The sequence below is a fragment of the Loxodonta africana genome, chromosome 4, assembly GCF_030014295.1.
Source record: "Loxodonta africana isolate mLoxAfr1 chromosome 4, mLoxAfr1.hap2, whole genome shotgun sequence".
NCBI lineage: Eukaryota > Metazoa > Chordata > Mammalia > Proboscidea > Elephantidae > Loxodonta > Loxodonta africana.
In genome coordinates, this window is record NC_087345.1 from 12,164,160 (window position 1) to 12,190,801 (window position 26,642).

The window sequence follows — 26,642 nt, forward strand, 5'->3', positions numbered from 1 at the left end:
ACACTGATGGTTTCACAGTTGCACCTACTACTACCCCACATCTAAAATTCTGTGTCCAGGAGACAGGCATCCCCTTTCTCCCACAGTTGATATAAAGACATGCATATGTGAGCATGTATGAATCTGTATTTATTTTAATATAGAGTCAACATGCACATAACATATACAGCAAAAGTCTAGACACAGGGGCCATCCTCTTGACAATATGATTATTAGGTCAAGACCTGAAAAATGCAGCTCACCATGTAAAAGCATCTCACCACAAGAAATCAATCATTTTCAAAGCTGGTAAAACTTACGATCAATTTTACTTTTTTTTGTTTTCGATTGAAGATACAGGCAGGTTGATAGGGTAGGGAAAGAGCTTAAGGTGATACCAATTTGATTGCTATTAATCTTACCTTACAGCTTTGAAAAACTCTGATTTCTTGTGTGTTTCAGTGGTGAGCTGCATTTCCTGAGTCTCAGCCGACTTCCCAGCAGGAATTCCAGTCTGATGAAGAATCACCAAAAGGAAGCCCTCACTGAGACACACTGGTATCACTCACTGAGTGGAGACAGTGAAAGAGTAACATGTTTCTAAAGGCAATTTACATCATTATTATTATTTTAAAATAACATTTTATTGAATTTTTGGTGAAAGCTTACACAGCAAGTTAGGTTCCCATTTGACAAATTGCTCAGTGACATTAGTTACATTTATCACAATGTGTCAACATTCTCTTAATTGTGTTCAGTTAGTTCCCTTTCCAGTACTCTAGTTTCCCTGGCCCCTTATCTTCTCATCTTTGCTTTTGAGTAATTGTTGACCTTTTGATCTCATACTGATGATTTTTAAGCAGGGCACTGGTTTCATGGGTAACATCTTTTATTTTGTCTGCCACTCTGGTATGTCACTAAAAGGTCATCTCAGGGCATAGGCTCGGTTGCATCACTGTTTCAGTATATATGATTACATAGTAAGTGTAGATTTACCAATAACTCCCCACAGCAGAAGCACAATAATTAATTTTCCTTGAAAATGGGACTGCTTTTTCTATATAACATTTGGTTTACCTCTTTGGGATGATACCCATTCCCTTTAGCGTACCCCTTAATTGTCTTTTTAAGAAACTTTAGGTCTTAGTCTGAGCAATGGGGATGACACGTGTTCTGGCAACAACAATGGGATCTAAACAGCAGAAAAAAAAAACAGTAACCTTTATCGAGTTTCTGTATCACCTTTATCAACTGGGATACCACCTCTCAAAGCCGTGACAATCGGCTCTGGAAATCTTGTATCATTTACACAGAAATTTTGGTTAGAAGTTTGAAATGAGCATTTTTAACACTTTCAAGAAAAACATTCTAAAATGCTTTAACAGAGTAGTTTGCAAGAAATCAACAGAACACTAGAAGACAGAGATCTAGAAACCACGCCTTAGAAAGTGATAGAACTTTTCTTCAAAATATCCTGAAATATGTATTTTTCACTAATTATTCTGAACTGTAAGGTTTACTGTATTATGTTCTAGACTAGCACTGTCCAAAACAGTACCACTAGCTACATGCAGCTATTTAAGTTTCAACTTAAAACAAAATAAAATAAAAATTTCAGTTCCTCAGCTGCACTGGCTATACTGTAAGTGTTCAGTAGCCACATCTGCGGCTACCATATTGGACAGTGCAAATCTAGAACAGAAAGTTCAACTGAACAGCAGGTTCCAGATAAACCACCCAAGCAGGGAGATGGTTACCACGGTTAACAGGCATTACCTGGCCTCAGGAGGTGTGGGTGTGTGAAGGGGCTGGGCTGGCCCAAGTATCGGTTTGGAATCTTCCTCTCTGGGACAGGCTGAAGGGAGTACTTCCGCTGTGAACATGACATGCACCCTGAAGGAAGAACAAAAAGGATGGCATGGAACAAAGAATCTGGACCGTCTTCATGGGATACGTACATACACACCCATCACCAGTAGTTTGGGTGTTTCAGAATAAAGCAAATTAGTATTTCTGTCGTTCGCTCCCTCAGTATTTATGGGGCCCAGGTGACATTCTCCTACTAACAAAAAGGTTGGTGGTTTGAACCCTCCCAGAGGCGTGTTGGAAGAAAGCCCTGGCGACCGACTTCCGCAAGATTACAGCCGTTGAAAACCCTAAGGAGCACAGTTCTACTTTGAAACACACGGGGCCCCGTGGGTCTGAATCAACTCGACGGCACCTGGTCCAGCTTTGGTTTTTCCACTGTTTTGGGCCCTACAGAAATCAGGCTGTCTTTACCCTTAAGGACCTTAGTCGGCTATACTAAAAGAGGTAATATACTTATAATTAAGGTATGAATAAAAACCTCTGCAAAAAGAAAAAAAGAAACAAAAGCAAGGGAGGGTTCAGAAAGGATTTCACAGAAGCAACTTGAAGCTGCTACCTAAAATTCAGGATAAGAGAATTAACATTTTTATTGAGAATGTGTTAAGCATGAGAAAATGTGCACATGCTATCTCACTCAATCCTGGAATGTTAAAGCCGAGAAAAAATAATGTATGAAAAATGTTTACCCAGAGTAAACTAAACCAAACCTGACTGCCTTTCAGTCAACTCATAGTGACCCTATAGGACAGAGCAGAACTGCCCCACAGGGTTTCCAAGGCCGCAATCCTTACGGAAGCAGACTGCCACATCTTTCCGTGGAGTGCCTGGTTGAACCCACAACTTTTATAGTTAGCAGCTGAGTGCTTAACGATGACACAACCAGGACTCCCACTCATAGCAAGTACACAATAAACGTTACTATTATTAGCATTCATTCGACAATGACTTATTTAATATATGTGGGAGCCCAGTACTGGGGAATGCACAAGACTGACAAGACTATTATTTAATTTGCCCTGGACCTCCAAGAACGCACAGTCCAGCGGAGTCAAGACAAAACAGCATGACAACAGGGTGAACACAGTGGTGGCTTGTGAGAGCACACAGACTATTAAAATGCCGTGAGATGGGTACAAGGACAGAGGCCACAGTGCTCCGGGAACACAAAGGAGCATTTAAAAGGTGTTAGTGCAGGCTGCAGAGTAGGTGATGCCTAATCTGACTAGAGATTAGTCAAACTAAGGAGAAGTATAGAAGGCACCGTATGTATGTGTGTGTGCATGTGTGTAGAGAGGAGCCGAGGAGAGAGAAAAAGGGGAAAAGGGACAGGAAAAGAGAGAGACAGACAGAGGGAACAAGCCAGCACACTGAAAGTCTTGAGCACGTTCAAAGTGCAGAGGGCAAGAGCAGCCTACTGCACCAGCAGGTCAGTGTTGCTGGAGGAAAGCGAAAAAAACAGAGAGGTAGGGCTCGGACCATGGAAAGTCTTGTATGCCAAATTAGGGAGATGGATTTTTAACTGCCTCACAAAGTAGGCATTATTATCCCTACAAATGAGAAGTCAGCACCCCTTCTGGAACAACGTAGAATGAAGAAAACCAAAGACACAAAGGAAAGATTAGTTCAAAGGACTCATGGACCACAACTACCATAGCTTCCACCAGACTGAGTCCAGCACAACTAGATGGTGCCTGGCTACCACTACCAACTGCGCTGAGAGGGATCGCAATAGAAGGTCCTGGACAGAGCTGGAGAAAAATGTAGAACAAAATTCTAACACACACATACACAAAAAAGACCAGACTTACTGGTCTGACAGAGACTGGAGAAACCTCAAGAGTATGGCCCCTGGACACCCTTTTAACTCAGTACAGAAGTCACTCCTGAGGTTCAACCTTCAGCCAAGGATTAGATAGGCCCATAAAACAAAACGAGACTAAAAAGGCACAGCAGCCCAAGGGCAAGGACAAGAATGCAAAAGGGGGCTGGTAATTGAGAACCCAAGATCAAGAAGGGAGAATGCTGACAAGTCACAGGGGTAGTAACCAGTGTCACAAAACAATATGTGTATTAATGAGAAACAAATCTGCTTTGTAAACCTTCATCTAAAATACAATTTAAAAAAAAAAAAAAGAGCAAGAGGAGTGTGTCAGGATCAATACTCAGTGAGGGTTAAGTGCCCTAAAATGAAATTACAGACATAAAGAGTCAGCAGAAGTCATGAATATAAAATAAGTTGCTACATGTAGAGAGCTTAACACGGCATCTGATACAAAGTAAGCACTCAATAAATGTTACTTGCAGTGGGCTTGGAAACCCTGGTGGCGCAGCGGTTAAGGGCTATGGCTGCTAACCAAAAGGTTGGCAGTTCAAATCTACCAGGCACTCCTTAGAAACCCTATGGGGCAGTTCTACTGTGTCCTTTAGGGTTGCTGTGAGTTGGAATCAACTCGACAGCAACAAGTTTGGTTTTTTGGGTTGGGAGTGGGTTAATGATGGCCCCCCCCCAAAAGATATGTTCACATCCTAACCCTGGAATCTGTGAAAGTAACTTTATTTGGAAAAAGGGTCTTTGAGATGAGATCATCCTGGATTATCGAAGTGGGCCCTAAATCCAGTGTCATGTGTCTTTATAAGAGACAGAAGATGAGAAGACACAGAAGAGAAGGCCACGTGAAGATGGAAAGAGATTGAAGTTACGCAGCCATAAGCCAAGAAACTCTAGGAGCTACCAGGAGCCAGACGAGGCAAGGGAGGATTCTCCCCTAGAGTCCCTCGGAAGGAGTGCACCCTCGCCAATACCTTGATTTCAGACTTCTGGCCTCCAGAACTGAGAGAATACATTTCTGTTGTTGTAACCCAACCAGCTGTGGTAATTTGTTACAGCAGCCCTAAAAAAACAAATATAGCACCTATTGTTGTTAAAAAAAAAAAAGGAGTCAGACTCAGAGAACTAACTTGTATAAGGTTATACTGTTGGTATACAGGGAACCTAGGATTCAAATCAAGATTTATTTAACTCTAAAATCTTCACTCTTATCCTTCCACTCTGCCACTCCATAGGTGTTCCTGTTGAACCTCAACAACACGATCAGTACTATACAGTCTCCTTGTGAACATAAAATCACTACACCAGCAGAACACAGTAAGTCTGGATCAAGTGAAGGTGTCCATTGCTATCCAAAAAGGTAGGTAGTTGGAGTCCACCACGCGCTCCTTGGAAACCCTATGGGGAAGTTCTATTCAGTCCTATGGGGCTGCTATGAGTCTGAATCAACTCAATGGCAACAGGTTTTTTTTTTTTGGTTTTTTGCAGTATGAATGAGGGGTGCCTGAGTGGTACAAACAGTTAAACACCCAACTATAAGCCAAAAACGTATTCTTTCAATTCCTGGGCCTTGTGTTTTACCAATGCTTCCAGTGCAGCCTGGACTTCCTTCCTTCCGTACCATTGGTCCTTGATCACATGCTACCTCCTGAAACACTGTCACTGGAGCAATTCTTTCTGGTACAGTGACTGTGTATTCCTTCCGTCTTCTTTGGATGCTTCCTGTGTTGTTCAACATTTTTTTCAAAGAATCCTTCAATGTCACATCTTGAGGCTTGAACTTTTTCTTCAGTTCTTTCAGCCTGAGAAATGCTGAGCATGTTCTTCTGTTTTGGTTTCCTAACTCCAGGTCTTTCCACATGTCATTATAACACTTTACTTTGTCTTCTTGAGCTGTCCTTTGATGCAATTCTGGAAGCGCTCACTTGTTTATGCCAAGAATTTGGAAGACAGCTACCTGGCCAACCGACTGGAAAAGATCTGTATTTGTGCCCATTTCAAAGAAAGGTGATCCAACAGAATGTGGAAATTATCAACCAACATCATTAATATCACAGGCAAGTTAAAATTTTGCTAAAGGTCATTCAAAAATGGCTACAACAGTACATCGACTACAACTGCCAGAAATTCAAGCTGGATTCAGAAGAGGACGTGAAACTAGGGATATCATTGCTGATGTCAGATGGATCTTGGCTGAAGGCACAGAATACCAGAAAGATGTTTACCTGTTGTTTTATTGAGATGTAAAGGTATTTGACCATGTGGCTCCTAACAAATTATGGGTAACATTGGGAAGAATGGGAATTCCAGAACACTTCACTGTGCTCATGAAGAACCTGTACATAGACCCAAGAAGCAGTTACTCAAACAGAACAAGGGGATACCGTGTGATTTAAAATCAGGAAAGTTGTGCGTCAGGATTGTATTCTTTCACTACACTTACTCGATCTGTATGCTGAGCAAATAATCCAAGAACCCAGACCATATGAAGAAGACCATGACATCAGAATTGGAAGAAGACTCATTAACAATCTGCGTTATACAGATGGCACAACCTTGCTTGCTGAAAGTGAAGAGGACTTGAAGTACTTACTGATGAAGATCAAAGACCACAGCCTTCATTACGGATTATACCTCAACAAAAAGAAAACAAAAATCCACACAACTGGACCAGCAAGCAACATCATGATAAACAGAGAAAAGATTGAGGTTGTCAAGGATTTCCTTTTACTTGGATTCACAATCAACAGCCATGGAAACAGCAGTCAAGAAATCAAAAGACGCGTTGCATTGGGCAAATCGGCTGCAAAAGACCTCTTTAAAGTGATGAAAAGCAAAGGTGGTACCTTGAGGACTAAGGTGTGCCTGACCCAAGCCATGGTGTTTCAATTAGCATATGGCGCTGCTTCACAGAAGAAAAGACCTAGCGGTCAGCTCCCCTCAAGATTACAGCCTAGGAAACCCTATGGGGCAGTTCCACTCTGTCATACAGGGTTGCCAGCAGCTGGAATCAACTCAACGGCACAAACAAAAATATACCCATTGAGGAGTCCCTGGGTAGCGCAAACAGTTAATGCGCTCGGCTGCTAACCAAAAGGCTAGAGTCCACCTTGAGGGACCTCAGAAGAAAGGCCTGGTGAGTTATTTTCAAAAAATCACCCATTGAAAACCTTGTAGAGCACAGTTCTACACTGACACAAATGGAGTTGCCATGACAGGGTCAACTCCATGGCAACTGGTAATTTTTTAAATTTTTAAATAGTCATTAAAAGGTTAGCAAAGATGAGGAAAGCAATTTAGAGAAATACAGAGGATAAAGGAACTTGTTAAATGACACCAGGAAAATGCAATCAACGGAGTTCAAACTGTGGGAAATATTACAGGACAAACAGAATAGTTTCTTTGATACATAAATTGCAACAGGTAGTAAGAGATGGAAAGCCAAAGAAACCAAACCCACTGCCATCAAGTCGACTCCAGCTCATAGCGACCCTATAGGACAGAGTCGAACTGCCCCATAGGGTTTCCAAGGAGTGGGGGGGGATTTGAACTGTTGACATTTTGGTTCGCAGCCAAGCTCTTAACCACTGTGCCACCAAGGTTCCAAGAGATGGAAGGAGAACCTATAAATTAAAAGAACATCAAAAGACATCAAGTGATTATAATGTGTAGATCCGATCTGGGTCCTAATCCAAGCAACAAACGGTAAAACAAATACTCAGCTGCAATATTTATTACACTTATGAGATAACTGGAATTTGAAAAGTTATTGCAAATTTGATGGCATTATGGAAGCGATGTTAATTTTTTTTAAGTGTAATAGCAGTGTTGGTTATAATTTTTAAATAATGATGTAAGGAGTCCTCTGAGCACAAACAGTTAAGCGCTCAGCTGCTAAACTAAAGGTTGGTGGTTTGAACCCAACTAGTGGCTCTGTGAGAGAAAGACCTACTGCTCTACTTCCATTAATATCACAGCCAAGAAAACCCTATGGGGCAGTTTTACTCTGTCACATGGGTCACGAGTTGGAATCGACTTGACAACACCTAACGTCAACCACAAGCGTGTCAAGTTGTTGTTAGGTGCTGTCCAGTCGGTTCTGACTCACAGCAACCCTGTGTACAACAGAAGGAAACACTGCCCAGTCCTGCGCCATCCTCCCAATCATTGCTATGTTTGAGCCCACTGTTGTAGCCACTGTGTCAATCCATCTCTTTGAGGGTCTTCCTCTTTTTCAATGACCCTCTACTTTATCAAGCATGATGTCTTTCTTCAGGGACTGATCTCCCTGATAACATGTGAAAGTACATGAGACAAAGTCTTGCCATCCTCATTTGTAAGGAGCATTCTGGCTGTACTTCCAAGACAGATCTGTTCATTCTTCGGGTAGTCCATGGTATATTCAATACTCTTTACCAACACTATAATGAAAGGATCAATTCTTCAGTCTTTCTTCTTCGTTGTCCAGCTTTCACAAGCATATGAGGCGAATGAAAATACTATGGCTTGGGTCAGGCACACTTTAGTCTTCAAAGGGACATCTTTGCTTTTGAACACTTTAAAGTGGTCCCTTTGCAGCAGGTTTACCCAATGCAATGCATCTTTTGATTTCTTGACTGCTACTTCCATGGGTGTTGATTGTGGATCCAAGTAAAATGAAATCCTCGACAACTTCAATCTTTTCTCCGTTTATCATGCTGTTGCTCATTGGTCCAGTTGTGAGGATTTTTCTTTCCTTTACGTTGAGGTGTACTCCATGCTGAAGGCTGTAGTCTTTGATCTTCATCAGTAAGTGCTCCAAGTCCTCTTTTCTTTCAACAAGCAAGGTTGTGTCATCTGTATAATGCAGATTGTGAATGAGTCTTCCTCCAATCTGGATGCCACATTCTTCTTCATATAGTCTGGCTTCTCAGATTATTTGCTCAGCATACAGGTTGACTCAGTATGGTGAAAAGATACAAGCCTGACACATCTTTCTTGACTTCAAATTATGCAGTATCCCCTTGTTCTAGTCAAATGACTATCTGTTGGTCTATGTACAGGTTCCTCGTGAGCACGATAAAGTGTTCTGGAATTCGCATTCTTCGCACTGTTACCCATAATTTGTTACGATTCCCAGTTCAATGCCTTTGCGTAGTCAATAAAACAGGTAAACATCTTTCAAGTATTCTCTGCTTTCAGCCAGGATCCATTTGACATCAGCAGCGAGATCCCTTGTTGCACATCCTCTTCTGAACCTGGCTTGAATTTCTGGCAGTTCCCTGCTACAACTGATTTTGAATGATCTTTAGCAAAATTTTACTTGTGTGTGATATTAATGACATTGTTTGATAATTTCTGTATTTTGTTGGATCACCTTTCTTTGGAATGGGCACAAATACGGATCTGTTTGGTTGGCAAGGTAGCTGTTTTCCAAATTTCTTGGATTTGAACTGCTGACCTTTTGGTTAGGAGCTGAGCACTTTGCCACTGTGCCACCAGGGCTCCTCGATTATCAAGGTAGGTCCTAAATCCAATGAGTATCCTTGTAAGAGATAGGCAGAAGGAGAATTGAGGCAGACAGAAGAGGAGGAGGCAACAGGAAGGCAAGCAGACCTTGGAGTGATATAGTCATAAGCCAAGGAATACTTACAGCCACCAAAAGCTGAAAGAAACCAAGAATGGATTCTCCTTCAGCATCTTCAGAAGAAGCCCTGCTGACACGTTGATTTCAGACTTCTGGCCTCTAGAGCTATGAGAATATATTTCTGTTGTTTTAAGCCACCAAGTTTGTGGTAATTTGTTACAGAGCCTTGGGAAACCAATACAATGACCTACTAAGATTACAGCCTGCAGTGTGAAAGACACTGCACTGAAAGTCTACGTCTCTGTACTGAGACCCACTCTAGCTAGAGGTATAGGGAAAGAAGTGGGGGTTCTCAAAAAATTTTGAGAATATAAAGGGATCCTGACATCAAATTGTTTGAGAAACACTGGTTTAGTGAGATGGGGTCAAAACTTAAAAAAAGAAGATAATAATCTCCTTTGGCAGGACAAACCTCTCCCTACCCACCCAAACACCAGATTCCCTACATTCCTACTTGCAGACACTCATAGAAATGACCTTCCCCCAAACATAGCAGGCTTTGGCCTACTTAATTTTTTTAGTTACTTGACCCTTGACATTTGTGTTGAAAGTGAAGAGAAGGAAGGCACAGGAAAAACATGATAGTGGGTTGTTCTGATACAAGAACGTGTTGGTAGAGTGAGTGGGATAAAGGGGTATGAAGAAAAGGATTAAAATCGGAACTTTAACAGAACTACTTCAACATTTTTTTTACTTTTTAAAAAACTCTTGTCCTAATCAAAACTCACAAAATATAGGATATGGTTATATTTTTCCTTATAAAAACAAACAGTAGATGCACCCTATATTCCAGGCTTTTAAATGACAGTTGGTTAATACTGATGATCATGATGATGGCAGCTAACGTTTACTCAGTTTTTGTTATATTCCAGAAAGTATTCTAAGCACTCTGCATGTGTTAATTTATTTAATCCTCCTAACTCTGTGAGGTAAGTTCTATTTTTAATTAATTTTTGAACTGGTAACATATTCACATGGACCAACATTCAAAAGATACTAAAGGGGTTTAGAGAGAAAGCCTTCCTCCCACACCTGCTCCCAAGTTACTCTGTTCCCACCCTCCCCTGCCTTAAGGCAGTCAGTGTTCTCACTTTTTTGTGTATCTATCCAAAAATACTTTATCCAAATGAAAGCAAAGCTATATATTTCCTGCTATGCCTTCTTTAAACAAACAGCATTCTATGTTTGAGGAAGATACTGTTAGAGTATTTCCCATTTTACAGTTAAGAAAAAAGATGCACAGAAAGGTCAAGTAACTTGAAGATCAACAAGGATTCAAACAATATTTCTAGAACCCATAACCACTAACTACACTGCCAGTTCAGTGGTAAAATAACTGAATGTAAAAGCTAACCAATTCTCAGATAATATTAACACAGCCAATCATTCTATTTGGAGCACTCCCAAGCACAAATGCAGAACAAATAACGCTTTAACATGAGATGTAAACTGAAATGTTTATTTTCAGTAAATTAAAAAGTCTCGATTGCTCTTTATTTACATTCAACATTTTTTTTTTTTTTCGCTCAAGGTCATACAGCTAGTCAATAGCAAAGCTAGTATGTCAAGTCCTACTTGTAAAACAAAAGAGCCCGAGTGGTGTAACGGTTAAGTGCTTAGCTTCTAACTGAAAGGTCAATGGTTGGAACCCACTAGTCACACCACCAGACCTGGCGATATGCTCCTGTAATGATGACCTAAGACCCATTGCTGACGAGTCGATTCCAACTCATAGCAACCCTTCAGGACTAAGTAGAACTCCCCATAGGGTTTCCAAAGAGTTGTTGTATTCGAACTGCCAATTTTTGGTTAGCAGCCGAGCTCTTAATCACTGTGCCACCAGGTTTCCCCTGTAAAGATTAAAGCCTAGGAAACTGTATGGGGCAATTCTACTCTGTATTATAGGGTCGCTACGAGTCAGAATTGACTCGATGGCATACGACAACTTCTAAAATAGCCAGCTGACTCTCAAAGCTGTTTCCTTAGTTTAAGCCCTCAATTCACCTGGACTACATACTGCAATAATCTGCCCATCTTGGGTCTTGTCTCTCCACTTCATTTTCTACATGCTATATACTATTTCCAGAATTAGCTATCATCACCCAAATCAGGTTCAAATTCCAGGATCTTTTCAGCCTCTTACACTAACACTATATGCTTAAACTTCCTTTCAGAATAAGCTTCAAACTCTTTAGATTATTATTAGCACCCTCATGATCTGGCCCCTGCTTACTCCTCTAGCCTAATCCTCAAAAAACGTTATTGCAGCCACACTAAACTACTTGAAGAAAAAACCCGGGTTAATTAATCATTCTGGGACATTAACAGCACACCCTCAAAAACGCGGTTCTCTTGGTCTACGATGACCTGGCCTGGTTCGTTATCTACCCAACTTCTTGAAAATCAGCTCAAACATCACTTAAGCTAGGCGGCCTTCTCTTACCTTCCCACTCCTACTGCTTCTGATGCAGATGCCCTTCCTCAGTGCTCCTGTGCTTATTTCTACTTTAGTACCTTCTATACTGCATATGGGGGAAACCCTGGTGGCGTAGTGGTTAAGTGCTATGGCTGCTAGGCACTCATTGGAAACTCTATGGGGCAGTTCTACTCTGCCCTATGGGGTCGCTATGAGTCGGAATCGACTCAACGGCACTGGGTGGGTTGAGATACTGCATATAGTTGCTAATTAGTTTGCCAGGTTACTAGGAACTTTCGGAAGGCAGGGATCATTTGTCATTTGACTATTTTCCAAATATTTGGGTTTGGAATATATTTTCAAGTTAAAGCCAATGAGACTAGCTCTTTAATTGGATGTGGGGAATAAAATGAGGAATTAAGGATGATTTCCAGGTTTTGGGCCTAAACAAAGTAGATGGATGGTGGTACCGTTAAATAAAATGGGGAAAACTGAGTACTTATTGGCCACTCCAATGGAGAGGTCAAAGAGTCAGTCTTAAGTTCTGGAAAAAGTGACAGGATAGAGAGACAAATTAAGGTGTCATAAGCACATGGATGATATTTAAAGATCTGGAACTGGATACTGTCTAGAGAGATTGTGTAAAGTCCAGGTACCAACACATTTTAGGGTGAGAAGGAGAAGCCAGCATAGGAGAAAGAAAGAAAACTAGAAGAATGTGGTATTCGGGAAGTTAAAGAAGTGCCCGACCCTGTGAGGTGCCACTAAGTATGAGGAGGTCAAAAGAACCACCACTGGATTTGGCAATATGGAAGTCAATGGAGATCCTGAAGGAGTTCCTAGGTGGTGCAAACGGCTTAAGAACTTGGCTGCCACCTGAAAGGCTGGAGTCTACCCAGTGGTGCCTTGGAAGAAAGGCCTGGCATTTTACTTCTGAAAAATCAACCACTGAAAACCCTATGGAGCACAGCGCTACCCCGACACATATGGAGTCACCATGATTTGATTCTAACTCAACAGCAACCGGTTTGGCTTGTTGGGAGTCCTTCCCTGGGTGACACAGTTAAGCACCGGACTACTAACCAAAAGGTTGGCAGTTCGAACCCACCCAGAGACCTCAGAACAGGCCTGGAGATCTGCTTCCAAAAGGTTAAGATTTGAAAACCCTATTGCCTACAGTTCTACTCTGGAATGCACAGGCTCGCCGTGAGTTAGAACTGACTTAATAGCAACGGGTCTGGATGGGTTCAAGACCCTGACAGAAGGAGCTTTATTATAGAAGATAGAAACCAGATGGGAGTGTGGGGAAGGGAGAAAGGATATAAGGAAGCAAAGAAATGAGTAAACACTTACGAGAAGTTTTGTTGTGAAAGAAGAGAAAATGGCTCAGCAGCTGAAAGTGGCGAGGGGTTAAGGAAGGCAAAATAATCCCAGAAGCCAGTCCTTGTGTTACACTTTTATACTCTACTGAAATCGTTTTTTTCCAAAGTGCTTTTTCCAATTATATGAGTTCTTTGAGAGCAGAATTTCCTACTTTCTAGCTCCTCTCTGTGTCACGGGTTCTCAATACATGTTTCTGGGCTGTCTAGAACCTAGGACTCTTAAGTCCTAGTCCAAGAAATTTGGTAGAGTGGGAAGAACATGAAGAGAATTAGACTCAAGTCTAAATACCAGATTTCTCACTAATAAGGTATGAGACCTTGGGCAAATTACCTTTCTCAGAACCTCAGTTTTCTTACGGGCATAAATTCTGTATTTTGCTGGATTGCTGTGACAATTAAATGATAAACTGTAGTAAATCGCTTAGTACGGTGTCTCCCCCAAGAGGATCCTTGAATAATGTCCCAGTATTAGTGTTAGTACTGTTACTATTTTCATAGCAGACAAATATAATCAAGTGGATATCACACATACATACAAGCACATGTACTAAAGAGAAGTGAAATTTGCTGAGTTTTAAGAATTTTTTTAATTACAGTATTAACCTTTAGGTGTGGAAAGATGCCATCATTCCAAATGACATACCACTGGCACGCAGGAAGCTTGCCTATTAGGCTACTTCCTCCAAGAAGCTTTCCCTGATATCCCATCTGACATAGGTGGCTCTTATATGATTGCTTTGCACCTAGTGCTTCCTCCTTTATATCCCGAATACTGTAACTGCCTTACTTGTATCTCCTACTGAACTATGTCTCTTGAGTGAAATAAACAAAGCCAATTACTTGAATACTTTTTTCACCTAGTTCACCAATTCTTCACATTTTTCCAAGCCAAAACATGGAAGTTACCAAGGCACAGTAACCTAGAGGTCATATGATGCGAGGGACATGCGGTGGCCATCGTCATCAGGTCCCACTGTCTTATGAGGCACTGTCTGAGACTTCCAGGGAAATATAGAAGAAATAGCCCAAGGGGTTCAGGGTGATTTGGTATAACTCTGGACTGGCTCCACTTGGAAGGCTGAGTCCTTACCTTAACCCCAGAATGACACCATAATGCAGCCCCACTGACTTAAGCATGTAACCCTGCCTGCCACATAATCAGTACCCTAATGTCTCCTGGCAGTGGCCCATGGTAACGACCTTATCTTTAGTGAAGAGTGACTACTTGCAGTCACTGCCTCTACCACCGCCACCAGCAGAGCCTGAGCTGAGAGGAACCACAGTTCTCACTACCCAGAGCACCGCTTCCCAATAACCTGTTAAAGCATGGCGGATTACTATGAAATTCTAGGAGTACAGAGATATGCTTCACCTGAGGACATTAAAAAGGCTTATCACAAAGTGGCTCTTAAATGGCACCCTGATAAAAATCCGGAAAATAAAGAAGAAGCAGAGAGAAGATTTAAAGAAGTAGCTGAGGCATACGAGGTGTTATCAAATGATGAAAAACGAGACATATATGATAAATATGGCAAAGAAGGATTACATAATGGAAGTGGAAGTCATTTTGATGATCCTTGTGAGAACGGCTTCAGATTCCGTAAGCCAGACGATGTCTTTAATGAATTTTTTGGCCAAAGGGACCCATTTTTGTTTGACTTCTTTGAAGACTCGCTTGAGGACCTTTTAATTAGTCCAAGATGCCCCTATGGAAGCAGAAGCAGCAAAGGTACAGAATCCTTTCCCTCTACCTTCAGTGAATATCCGGCTTTTGAGAGAAGATTTTCTTCATATGATAGAGGAAATACATCATATGGTTCACTGGGGCACGAGGGCCTTAGTTCATTCTCTTCCATGGCATTTGAGGATAGTGGGATGAGCAACTACATATCTGTTACAACTTCAGGTAAAGCAGTTAACAGTGGAAACATAAATATGAAGAGAATAATTGAGAATGATCAAGAAAGAGAAGAAGCTGAAGATGAGGGTGAGCTGAAGTCCTTCCTCATGTATGGTATGGCTGATGACGAGGGCTTTGTAGAAGAATGCAGCTGGAGAAGACAGTCATTCAGCAACTATTCACCAAATTCCTACAGTCCCAAACATGTACCTCAGTGTACTTTTGTGGACAATGATGAGCAAGGTACACCTTGGGTCAACGGCAGCTGGGATCCCTGCATTTTCTCAGCAGGATTCAAAGAAGGTGGTAAGAGAAAAAAAAAGAAGCATAAAGAGGTGAAGAAGAAGAAGTCAACCAAAAGGAAAAGCTAAACTGATTCTTCAGACACATTATGTTCATATAACATTTGAACACGACTCTGTGTGTTTTGGTTAATCAGTTTTGTAGGTAACATTTAATGTTATATTTTGTATTTTTAATATTGCTAGCAGGACTGTGGACATTTGGACAGTAGTTCTTTGGACTAGGTATGTCAGACAAAGATGAGTCTGTGGTGACAGTTGGTGACGTTACGAATTTAGAAAACAGCAAAGATTTTTTTCTAAGTTTTGAGCTAAATATTTGAATATAATAGAAATTTTCTTTTGTAGAGTTTTGGATCTACTTTATTCCTTTTAAGGAGCCCTGGTGGTGCAGCGGCTAAAGCGTTTTACCGCTAACCTAAAGGTCTGTGGTTCGAAACCACCTGTGGCTCCGTGGGAGAAAGATGGGCAGTCTGCTGCGGTAAAGATTTATAGCCTTGGAAACCGTATGGGGTTGCTATGAGTTGGAACTGAGTTGATTGCAGTGGGTTTGGTTTTGTTACTCCTTTTAACTAATTAAACCATTTTACAAATTTATAAAATATTTAAATTATTGACCAAAAACCAAAACAAAAACCAAACCCATTGACGTTGAGTCATATCAACCCTACAGGGCAGAGCAGAACTGCCCCATAGAGTTTCCAAGGCTGTAAATCTTGTAGTGGAAGCAGACTGCCACATCTTTCTCCCATGGAGCAGCTGACGGGTTTGAACCACCAACCTTTTGGTTAGCTGCTGAGTGCTTTAACCACCTTGCTAAAAATGCACACAGGGTCAGACTATATAGGTATTTGTAGAACGATTTTTTTTCCAGTAGAGGCAGGAGCATTTGACATATAACTTAAAAGACACTATAAAAATTGAAATATGAAGTATTTACATTAAAAATAGCCAGACTTAACCTGGATTTCTCAGAGAACTCTGGCTATATCATGTGTGGCTGGCTATGAGTACATCACTCCGGAGTGGAAACTTGCCTCCTCTTTTGTTTGGACTATGTACACGGGATCTACAAATACATCACTCTATAATATCACCTTTAGCCATTCTAATTCAGGAGCATGTTGGGAGAAAAACAGATTAGTTACATATAAATCAGATATCGAGCAAGTGGTTTGTGCTACATGTTTACATAATTTGTTCTTTTAAATCAAATTACTTTGATTTCAACACGATTACTTCTCAGCTTCCTGTAAATTATTTCATTTCAAGATATATTGCTTCAAAGCCATTTATTTTTAAAGTAGTATCTTTCACTCAATCAACAAATATTTTTAGAGCACCTACTATTTGCCAAGCAGTGTTCCCGGTGCTTGGCTACAGTAATGGACAGGTCAGCAAAAATTTAGCCCTCCCAGAGCTTAGAAACCAGGAACAACAACCATAAATATTAAGTAAAATTCAGTCTGTTACTCTTAAGTGCTAAATAGAAAAATAAAGCGAGTGAAGGGGATATGAAGTTTTGGGGTGGGAGGGTTGAAATTTTACCTAAGGTAGCCAGGGAAAGTGATGATTGCGTTTGAGTAAAGATGTAAATAAAGTGAGGTAGTGGATATCTGGTGGAAAAGAATTCCAAGCAGAGGGAATAACAAGTGCGGCGTCCCTAAGGCTAGCTGTACACGGTGTTTGAGGAACACTGAGGAGACCAGGGCGGCAGATTAAGAGAACGAACAGATGATGTCAGAAAGGTCAGCTTACGCGGGGACAGCCAGATCACAATATGAACTTTGACTTCTGTTTTAAGTGGGATAGGAAGCCAGTGGAGGGTTTGAGTGAAGAAGTGACATAATTTGACTCTTATTTAAACAGGACCACTCTGGCTGATCTTGCGGAAAATACTCATTAATAGTTATTGAATGAATTTGCTATTACCTACACACAGGCTTTAAAAAATTATTCTCTACTTACTAAACTTTCTTTAATATTTGCAGTGGTCAATTCCCCATCTGACTTATATTTACCTTACATGACTTAATCTTTTAAAACACAACTTAAGTTACACATTAATTTTGCTTCTTCTCAGATGACTAGATGGTGGTAACAGCTGGATCATCTGACTAATAAAATCTCACTCTTCCTAGGTTAATCTTTAGCTAGTCAAAACATACATTTCCTATGGTATTCATCTTCAAGCTGGGAGATCTGGCTATCGGCACAACCCAGGGTAGTGGCAGTGGGGATGGTAACCAGCCCAAATTCAGACTGCATTTTAAAGGAAGGACTAACAGGGTTTGCTGACAGGCTGGTTGTTGCGTATGATAAAAACAGAAGAGTCAACAATGGCAAGGTTTTGGATCTTAGCAACTGGGAAGAATGGAGTTGCCATTACCTGAGAGAACTGCAGGTGTTAAGTTTTGGACTTGCTACATTTCAGGTGACTGAATTTTTTAAGCACTGAAAAGTTTCCTGGGATGACTTACACCCTGCACGTTCCCTGTCACTGAAGTCTTCCTTTTTAGCAAAAAGACCTATTGGTCTTATTCTCCTAATCTTTTGTTTCTCATAAATGTAATTACTGTAAATTTTAATGTTACTGAACGATGCAGGTGACTAGTCTAGCAGCGCTAAACCCCAATCACCTTTGGCAACGTGACAGATTTGGAAGCGAGATAAAGCTATAACGTCTAGTACTTTTAAAGGATTGCTATCGTAAAGACGGGGTTTGGGTTTTATCGTAATTCTTTGGTCGTTGTGGAGAAAAGGTCATTTATCTTGTAAGAGGGGCTGGGGAGAATTAGCATTTAAAGCTTACTTTTGGAAAATAAAACCAACATAAATAAATAAGGGTATTTTACATGCTACTTACGTAACGTAATATTTATTTGAATTTATCTGTCCCCATGTATGTTTATGTATGTGGTATTATTCAAAATTGAAAATAAAATGCACTTTTCCAAAAATAAAAATCAGTGTCTGAAAATTTAAGAACGCAATGACATGCCCTCCAGTCTACTTCTCCGCTCTTAACAGAGATAACTAACATTCATATTTCATTATCTTACTCAATAGCTTAAAATTCTTCAGTGGTTTCCCACTGCCCAGAGGGAAAAAGCCCACTCCTTCTTAACCTAACCTAACATACAAGGCCCTCCATGAGTCAGCCGCCAGCTTTCTCCCCATCTTGATTTTCTATCATCTCTTTCTACACATCTCGTCCTCGAGCCCAGCGTTCTCCAAGTGATACCAGTTCAAGACTCACCACATAGAACGGGCTCACAGGCAAACACGTATCGCAAAGGCCCTCCCGAGAGACTTAGAATTAATGTAATGTGGACACTATGAAATGCCGCATTCCCCATACCACAGATCTTTTTGGTTTAACACCTATTAATATGCCTGGTAACATATTTGTCAAAATACTCCTCTAGCCCTAAGAAAGGACTGCAGTGCCTAGTACCAGGCATTCTGCTTCAGAGTTCTGTGCCTTTGCTTATCTTCCCTCTGCCTGGCTGGCTTCTTTCCTCTTGTCTGCTTGATAAAAGGCTTCTTTCAAGTCCCTAGATCAATCTTGAAAAGTATGCCACATTTCCTCTCTGCGCCTCCCCAAAAACCAAAAAAACCAAACCCACCGCCGTGAGTCGATTCTGACTCATAGCGCTGCCCCTCCCTACTCCCAGGAAATATCCACCACTTCATCCTTTGCCACACAATTCAACCTCTATTACTGGATTTGTAGTTGCTGCTAGTTACTGTTGAGTTGACTCATGGTGACCCACTAGATACAGTATTAAAAACTCAGACCAAAACCACTGCCATGGAGTTGATTCTGATTCATAGTGACCCTCTAGGACAGTGTAGAACTGCCCCATACACTTTCCAAGGAGTGCCTGATGGATTCAAACTGCCGACCTTTTGGCTAGCATCAGTATCTCTAAACCACTATGCCACCAGGGTTTCCATGGATATAGTATATCATATCACAATTATTTACCTACTTGTCTGTCTCCCGAGGGTGGAAACTCAATGCTCAGTGCTTGTATCTGGTGCTCACTTAATATTTATTGAATGCATTAGCTATTACCTACACACAGGCTTTTAAAAAATTGTTCTCTACTTGTTATGCTTTAATATTATATTCAGTAATCCCTTTCCCCATCTCAGCCTTATATTTATCTTACATGACTTAATCCTTTAAAATGCAACTTAAGTTATTTATTAACTTTGCTTGTTCTCAGATGACTAGATGGTGTTAACAGCAGCATAATCCGACTAATGAAAGCTCACTCTTGCTAGGTTAATCTTTACCTAGTCAAAACATTTTCATTTCTGGAATGCACAACTTTCACAGATGAGAAAGTTTCCGATGGTATTCGATACGCCGTTCCCAGAGCTTTTCTAGAAGGGCAACCAAGAGCACCACATTTCTATTTGAATACCTCAGGTCAGCGGAGTTTTCAAATTCTAAAACTTAACATAACCCCAGAATAACACAATATTTACAACCTGTCACTACCTTTCCTGACCTCCCATGTCACGTGGGTCAAGACTATTAAAGCACTCTGCTATACTGTCATTTATGTGTTTCTCGTCTCTCTCTCTGATTAAAGGAGCCCTGTTGGTGCACTGGTTAAAGTGATCAACTGCTAACCAAAAGGTCAGTGGTTCGAAACCACCAGCAGCTCCACAGGAGAAAGATGTGGCAGTCTGCTTCTACAGAGATTTACAGCCTTGGAAACCCTATGGGGTTGCTATGAGTCTGAATCAACTTGCTGGCAGCAGATGGTGGTGGTGGTGGTTTGTCTGTCTCTCTGATTAGACTGTGAGCCATTCTAGGGAAGGGGAGATTCATCCACAGTTACTACCTCAGAAGCTGCTGAATGAAACTACACTCTGGCTTACTCAATGAGAAGCTCCAAAAGGACTCCAACGAAGCCAGGGTAAGACCTAGTGGTGGTATAGCAGAGAAAAGACTAGGCTGCAATCACATAACTAATATCCTCAATTTGCTACTTTGAGATCCTCTGTTCGTTTCAGCTCCTCATAGGTAAGATGGAGATATCTGCCCTAACTTACCAGACTTGGGAAGATCCAAGGACAGCATTCATACAGTTCAAAAATCAACAGCTATCTTAAAATGTTAACAGGTTGTTAAATTTTCTTATTGAGGCGTAACAAATAGTTTTCAAAGGTCTTGGAATGTGTAATCCAAAATCTAATCCTAAACCTTGATTATCACGGTGTTCCACGAAGCCTCAACAAATCCAAAAAAAGTCACAAGAAAAAGATGGTGACTGTGGCCTTTGTGAAGATGGATCGATTGCACATCAGTCTTTTCACCTACTCCCATCGAGAGGGACAGCTTTCTGCAGCTTTATTACTAGAACTGAAGAGCAGGTTCTGTGCATTGAACCATTATTTTTCATTTTTCATAGTAAAAGCATTAAGTCTTTACATAATATTCCATTCTCAATGAATTCAAGTATGTCAGCTTAAGATATATATGTCTAGGCATAATTGTGATTTCAAATTCAGTATGTCTTGGTTCACACTGTTCACAAATCGACCCCCCAAACTGAAATATGATGCAACTGCAGATTCGCCTGCAAGGCTGATAATTCCGTTTTCACTGATCAAGCTCTATGTTCATCAGTTTAATTGCTCGCGATAGAGTAAAAAACTCCCTTAAAAAAAAAAAAAGGGTTCCCCTTATTTCTGGGCTCCTTCATCTTGCTTTTACAAATCAGGCTTCCAGAAATAAAAAGCCCGCGAGTATTTTCAAACGGTACCTCTTCTAAGAGACACCGCTCAAAGAATTAACCATGTTTATTGTATATTCTGGAGCTAGCTCTCAAATCAACTCCTTGGAAACAAGAAAACTGGATTCTAGATCGACTCAACAGCCAAAAAAGCTACCTGATGTCAGAAACTCTGTCACCTAGTCAAGTGTGATAATTGACACAACTTTCCTAAGTCCGAGTAACTTTCATGACATCCCTCTGGGGAATGGCACATGCTTTTCTCGCTGCAGTCGTTTCAGCTTCCCATAATACCTCAACAGTAGAAGGAACACAGAGCCCACCCTTTTCCGGGAACAACAACAAAAAGAAATCCACGGAGCGCACAGAGGATTTTGGAGCGGAGGCCCCAGTAGAAGGGTCCGCTGAACCACGGTTCGCCTGAGACCGACTTGGATCCTTCGAGGGCGCCTCAGGCTCTTTAGAGAGCAAGCCTCAGAGCGGACACCGCGGGAAGAGAGTCTAACCTGAGAGGCCGCGGGCACTTGCTACGGCGGGAACCGCTTTGGGGACTGAGAACAGCCAAGGCATGACGGCCTCGCGCACGCGTCAGGAAGGAAAAGAGGAAAACGACTGCGTCGCCAGGAAACCCGGCACCCGCTCCGCCCCTTCCGGGCGGCACCGCCCCCTGGCCTTTCCTCCCGCGGCAGCGCAGAATGTTGACGTCACGCCCAGCGTTGTAACCGCCGCTTCGGCCGGACGACCCTAATTGCGTCATGGCGTCATGCTCCACTTGATGCGCATACTCACAGTATGCCCAGTTCTAAATGGTTCCTTGGAGAGGCTGATATCTCCCGCCACGTTGAAAGCGCCCGTGTAGGGGTTCACCCAGCCAGTGAACTGGCACGTGCATGGGAAGCAGGCAACAGCACGGACAGCCACACTTCTAGAAGGTTCTAGTCAGTGCGCAGGAGCACAGGCGGCGGGGGTAGAAATGAGCGAGCGAAGGACCCGGGGTCACGAGACCGTTGGGTGGGCGGAGCCAGCGGCCGGGGAGGTTCCAGTGTGTTCTGCCTCGCGGCTGCTGCCCCCTCCTACGCGGTCACGCTGAGCCAGCTCCCGGGCCTGGAATTGGGCTGCAGCCTCGTCAGCCGCGCCCTCCGCCTCCCGCCGCCTGAGGACCATGGATCCCCGCAAAGTGAGCGAGCTTCGGGCCTTCGTGAAAATGTGCAGGCAGGACCCGAGCGTTCTGCACACGGAGGAAATGCGCTTCCTGAGGGAGTGGGTGGAGAGGTGAGACCTGGGCCTGCGGACCGTTGGGGGTGGGAAGAGGGAGCCCTGCGGGAAGAGGAGGAGCTGGGCGGCGGCTGGCGCGGCGCCGAGGAGAGGGGAGCGCGGCCGCCGGGGCGGGTGGAAGGGTCGCGCCTCTGTGTGGCCGGGCAGGGGAAGCGGCTTCGAGGGGCTCGTGGAGGATCGGGAGCCCGGGCTAGTACAGGGGCGTGGAGGGAGGAGACAGCTGGGTTCCCGAACCTTCGGTCATCAGTTTGTCGCTGGCAAAATGTAGATGCCGAAGGTATACACCTGAGTGAGGGGCCGGCGTGAGCACTCCCAAGACGGTTTATGCGGGGAGCAGTTTTTCTTTAAATTTGTGGTATCCACCTGGCATTGACGCACAGCCCCTTTACGCACTTTACCATTTAATAGTGTTATGGTTATTATTTATTTTTAGGTTTCTGAATAGTCGTAATAAAGGCAATCCTAATTGATTACCCTTGAAATCGCAGGGATCCTAACTGCGTAGGATTGTTTTGGCCATCACTTGTTATACTGTCATTGGTCGCAATGATAGCTTCGAAGAGTTAAAAGATTAAAAAAATCATTTTTTAAGGACCAGCATGCTTCTGGGAACTATTTGTGGTCTTTAAGTCTTGAGTATCTCGCTACGTGCACAGAATTAATTGGACCGGCAGTGGGCCAGGTGTTGGGAAACAGTGTTAATAGTCTATTTAGGGCTGTGGAATGAATAAAGCCAAGATTTTGTTTTGATCTTTACTATGTAATAGAGATAGGCACTCTACATATTGAAGGGGCGTGAAAGGGGACTGTTCCCCTAGGAGCTGATTCTAAAAATCACTGCAAAGGCTGAGGAGTTTAGATGCGATGACAGGGTAAATCATTGTGATTCCTAAGAAGTACTACCCTAAGCGTTGGTTTGGTTATTTTAGTAGTATTTTTGTAGGGGTAGATGAAACTGTGATTGCCACGTATTTGAAGGACTATTCCAATAAGCTTGTCCTAAGGAAGAGACGTAAGTTCAAAACTATCAACATCGTATATGGTGGTATAATAGTATTTTCCTCTGAGAAGGTTCTTAGTCTTTTTATTTTTAGCCACCAATTTTCCTACTACTACAAGATGTTTGCTCTCGTTGTATATGTAAAATTCTGAGAGCGTTTAAAATTAACTGGTACCGTAGTACAGTGAGAGCTGGAACTCCACGGCACTGCCTTGTTCTTCCAGGTCTCCAAGCGTTCTGCTTCTGACAGGGTGCAGTCACCACTTTTCTATCTCCTCTGTCAGTGGAAAATATTTACGTTTTCCTTGTCTGATAGGTTTCCCACCTTAAACAGGTTCCAGCTTTGGCAGGTTTTACTGTAAATTTATTATTAATAGCAGTCAGCAAGAATTCTATTTCATGAATTCTTTGTTTCTCAGGAGAAAAACGCAGTTTGCTGTTAGGGAAACAAAATTTTCCCAGATTCTGGATTTTTTAGAGTTCAGAATTAAGTGATTGGCTCTTGGTAATAGTAGGTCTTCTTTTGTTGTTTTGGGGCATGAATTTCAGGACTAGTAATTGAGGCCTAGATTTTGATCACTTTCTCCATTGAATAATCTAACAATCCAAAAAACTCAAGATATTTGCGTGCTTTTATCCTTTCCTATCTACTCATGAGGGAGAATCATACAAGTAAGAAATTGTTCTAAAATCCAGGTAAAGCAGACTTCTACCACAGGAAGAAATAGCTGTCACCAAAGGTGAACGTTGTAACGAGTGAATACAATACCTTGTTCCATTCCTACTGAAGAGGAAGTGGGTTCACTGTGAAGAAAAAGTTAAAATGTGTTTAAGAACAGTGTTTTAACTTAGCTGAAGTAATTACAGGTATGCAGAGAATTATGGGTTAAACGCGGAAAAATATTTGTCAGGCACTGCTATTCCCCAAAAAAAGACCATATATCTTAGTATTTCCCGTAGGTGATTCCAGTTTTTCTTTCCGGATTGTTTCATCTATATTTATTTTGCAGCATAAACAACTATAGCGCAAAGCAGATTGGTGCCGTAAAATTAGGGGAATTATGAATGAGGTCATGTGTGACCCCATATGAGGAAGTTTTCTGCACCAGCCCTGCTCGATTAAAACATACAAGCCTACCTTGGCGAAGTCCAAATTGCAGTTTTGCAATTTTTGGCAGGAAGTTAACTTGTTCTAAATCTTGGAAGCATTAATGGGAAATTTTTGTACCTATTTTTTTTTTTTTTATAAACTGGTGTTACCTTCTAGTAGTTACTACAGTTTGGAACGTGAGTAACTCTAAATCTAGTTTATGAATAAATTCTCTTGTGTTTTTCATCTGTGTATTTTTAATTTTTTAAAAAACAATTTCTACCTTACAGAAAAATTGCAAGTACAGTACAAAGAACTTTTTTCCTGAACTGTTGGAGAGTAAGCTGCCAACATACTGTCCTGAGCACAGCTGAATATTTTATAGTGTGTATTTTTTGCAAGTTAGGACAGTCTCCACAATATAATGGTCAAACTCAGGGAGCTAATATTGATGTATTAATACTATCGAGCCTTCAGAATTACATGTTGCATTTAGTTGTCAAGACTTGTAGTCTCCTTCATTCGGAAAAAATTCTTCAGTCTTACACTGACTTTCACGGCCTTGACACTTTTGAAAATTAACACACCACTAATTTTGTAGAATTTCTCTCAATTTGGGATTGTCTGGTTTTTCCTTAGGTTAGACTTAGCTTCACATGCATTTGACAGGAATACCACTTCCCAAAGTTTTAATACTAGACTGTCGTGACTGTGTTTGGATGTCACCTTAAGTATATTCTTGAGCATTGTATTTTGAGACTTAGGCAAACCAGCTTAGGAAGCCCTGTGCCTTCATCCAAATTTAACTGCAAAGATTATTATGGCTCTTTTGAAAAATAGTTTTTCTTTAGAGCAGAATCAAAAAAATTTTTGTTGGTGGGAGTATGTCTATTGCTTTATTGTTAAATTATTTTATGCCGAATTGCACATTTAGATGTTTTGGATCATATAATCTTTTTTACTTGCCACAGTAAACAGCAGAATAGAATGAGTGTGGACATTTTTGTTTTGGTAAATTTTACTGATAGTATATACAGCAAAGCAAATACCAATTCAGTTTCTATACGTACAGTTTAGTGATGGTTACATTCTTTTGACTTGTGCACCCATTTTTAGCCCTCTTTTTCTGAGTTGTTTGTCCCCCATTAATATAAACTCACTGCCCCCTAAGGTTCCTGTCTAATCTTTCAAGTTGCTGTTGTCAATTTAATCACAGATAGGTAGTTCTTAAAAGAGCACAATGTTCAAGGCAGACTTTTTTTTTTTTTTTTAACTACTAAAGCTAAACTTGCTTGGTTTTAAGAAGACTTCAAGGGCTATTTTTGGTTTAAGTTTTAAAGATTATCTCAGGACAACAGTTTCAGGGGTTCATTTATCCTCCATGGCACCAGAGGATCTGGAGCCCGTGAGAATTTGAAATTCTGCGTTTTCTCCTTTTAATCAGGATTCTTCTATGGAATCATTGACCAGAATTTTCAGTCATGATAGCTGGGCATCATGGAGACAATTAACCACATATTGCATGTCCTCCTATTCCTGATTCCCCTTCCTTTGTTGCTCCAGGTGAATAGAAACCCATTGTGCCTTGAATGGCCACTTGGCTTTTAAGACCCAGGGTACTCCACAACAAACTAAGAGCTAGAGCAGAAGCACTAAACATGTTTCTAGGCAGTTAACTGGAATGTCCCATGAAAACATGATCCTAAACCTTCAAACCTAAAACATCTGAATTTGCAGCTTAGCATAATAAAAGGAACCAAATCCCATGAGGTGTTTGGTCGTAAATAAACAGCCTTAGTAGTTACTTTTTCTGATGGTTGTAAATATGTCTATCACACAACTTTTGACAATTCTACTTTTTATAGGTGTACAACTTTCATTGACAGCAATTATAATAATCAGCTGTGCAAACGTACCCTTAATGAGATTTTTCCATCACCCTTTTCCCTTCCCTTCCATCCCTCATAACCAATTCTTAAGTACCCCAGCAATCTAGTAGAAGATTGGATAAGAGTTGAACTTCACAGAAAAGGTTATTCAAAACGGACAAGAAATAGGCGAAAGACACTTGGCTACAAATGAGATACCACTATGCATCTGTCAGAATGGCTAAACATGGAAAAGATGGACAATAGCTGAGAGTTTACCAAGGTGTGGAACACCCGGGACTCTCATGCACTGCTAATGAAAGTGTAAATTGGTTAAAGACCTTTGGAAAA

The 26,642-nt window shown here is 41.5% G+C and overlaps 3 protein-coding genes across 7 annotated transcripts in view; 2 read left to right on the forward strand and 1 right to left on the reverse strand.

Annotated features, from left to right (window-relative positions):
* The window catches only part of XPNPEP3 (X-prolyl aminopeptidase 3), a 90,408-nt gene extending 68,298 nt beyond the window's left edge, over positions 1–22,110 (reverse strand). For 2 of the 5 annotated variants that reach the window (XM_010599310.3, XM_023559896.2), the window contains exons 1-2: positions 21,565–22,110; positions 1,756–1,872 (exon numbers count right to left, since the gene is read on the reverse strand). In XM_010599310.3, coding sequence (XP_010597612.1) covers positions 1,756–1,872; positions 21,565–21,628 — 181 coding nt within the window. In that variant the 5' untranslated portion in view covers positions 21,629–22,110. Of the gene's footprint in view, positions 1–401; positions 548–1,755; positions 1,873–4,650 lie in introns of those variants that run through there. The other 3 variants (XM_010599311.3, XM_023559895.2, XM_010599312.3) reach the window with 3 other exon arrangements.
* On the forward strand, positions 14,427–15,920 carry DNAJB7 (DnaJ heat shock protein family (Hsp40) member B7). The gene has a single exon (XM_023559898.2). It carries the CDS (start codon positions 14,427–14,429, stop codon positions 15,369–15,371), a length of 945 nt encoding a protein of 314 aa, XP_023415666.1. The 3' UTR covers positions 15,372–15,920.
* The window catches only part of ST13 (ST13 Hsp70 interacting protein), a 29,468-nt gene continuing 24,934 nt past the window's right edge, over positions 22,109–26,642 (forward strand). The window contains exon 1 of the mRNA XM_003419748.4: positions 22,109–22,330. Coding sequence (XP_003419796.1) covers positions 22,221–22,330 — 110 coding nt within the window. The 5' untranslated portion in view covers positions 22,109–22,220. The remainder of the gene's footprint in view (positions 22,331–26,642) is intronic.

Coding starts and splice junctions, on each gene's coding strand:
- DNAJB7 (XM_023559898.2), top strand. CDS start 14,427: ATGGCGGATTACTATGAAATTCTAGGAGTACAGAGATATGCTTCACCT.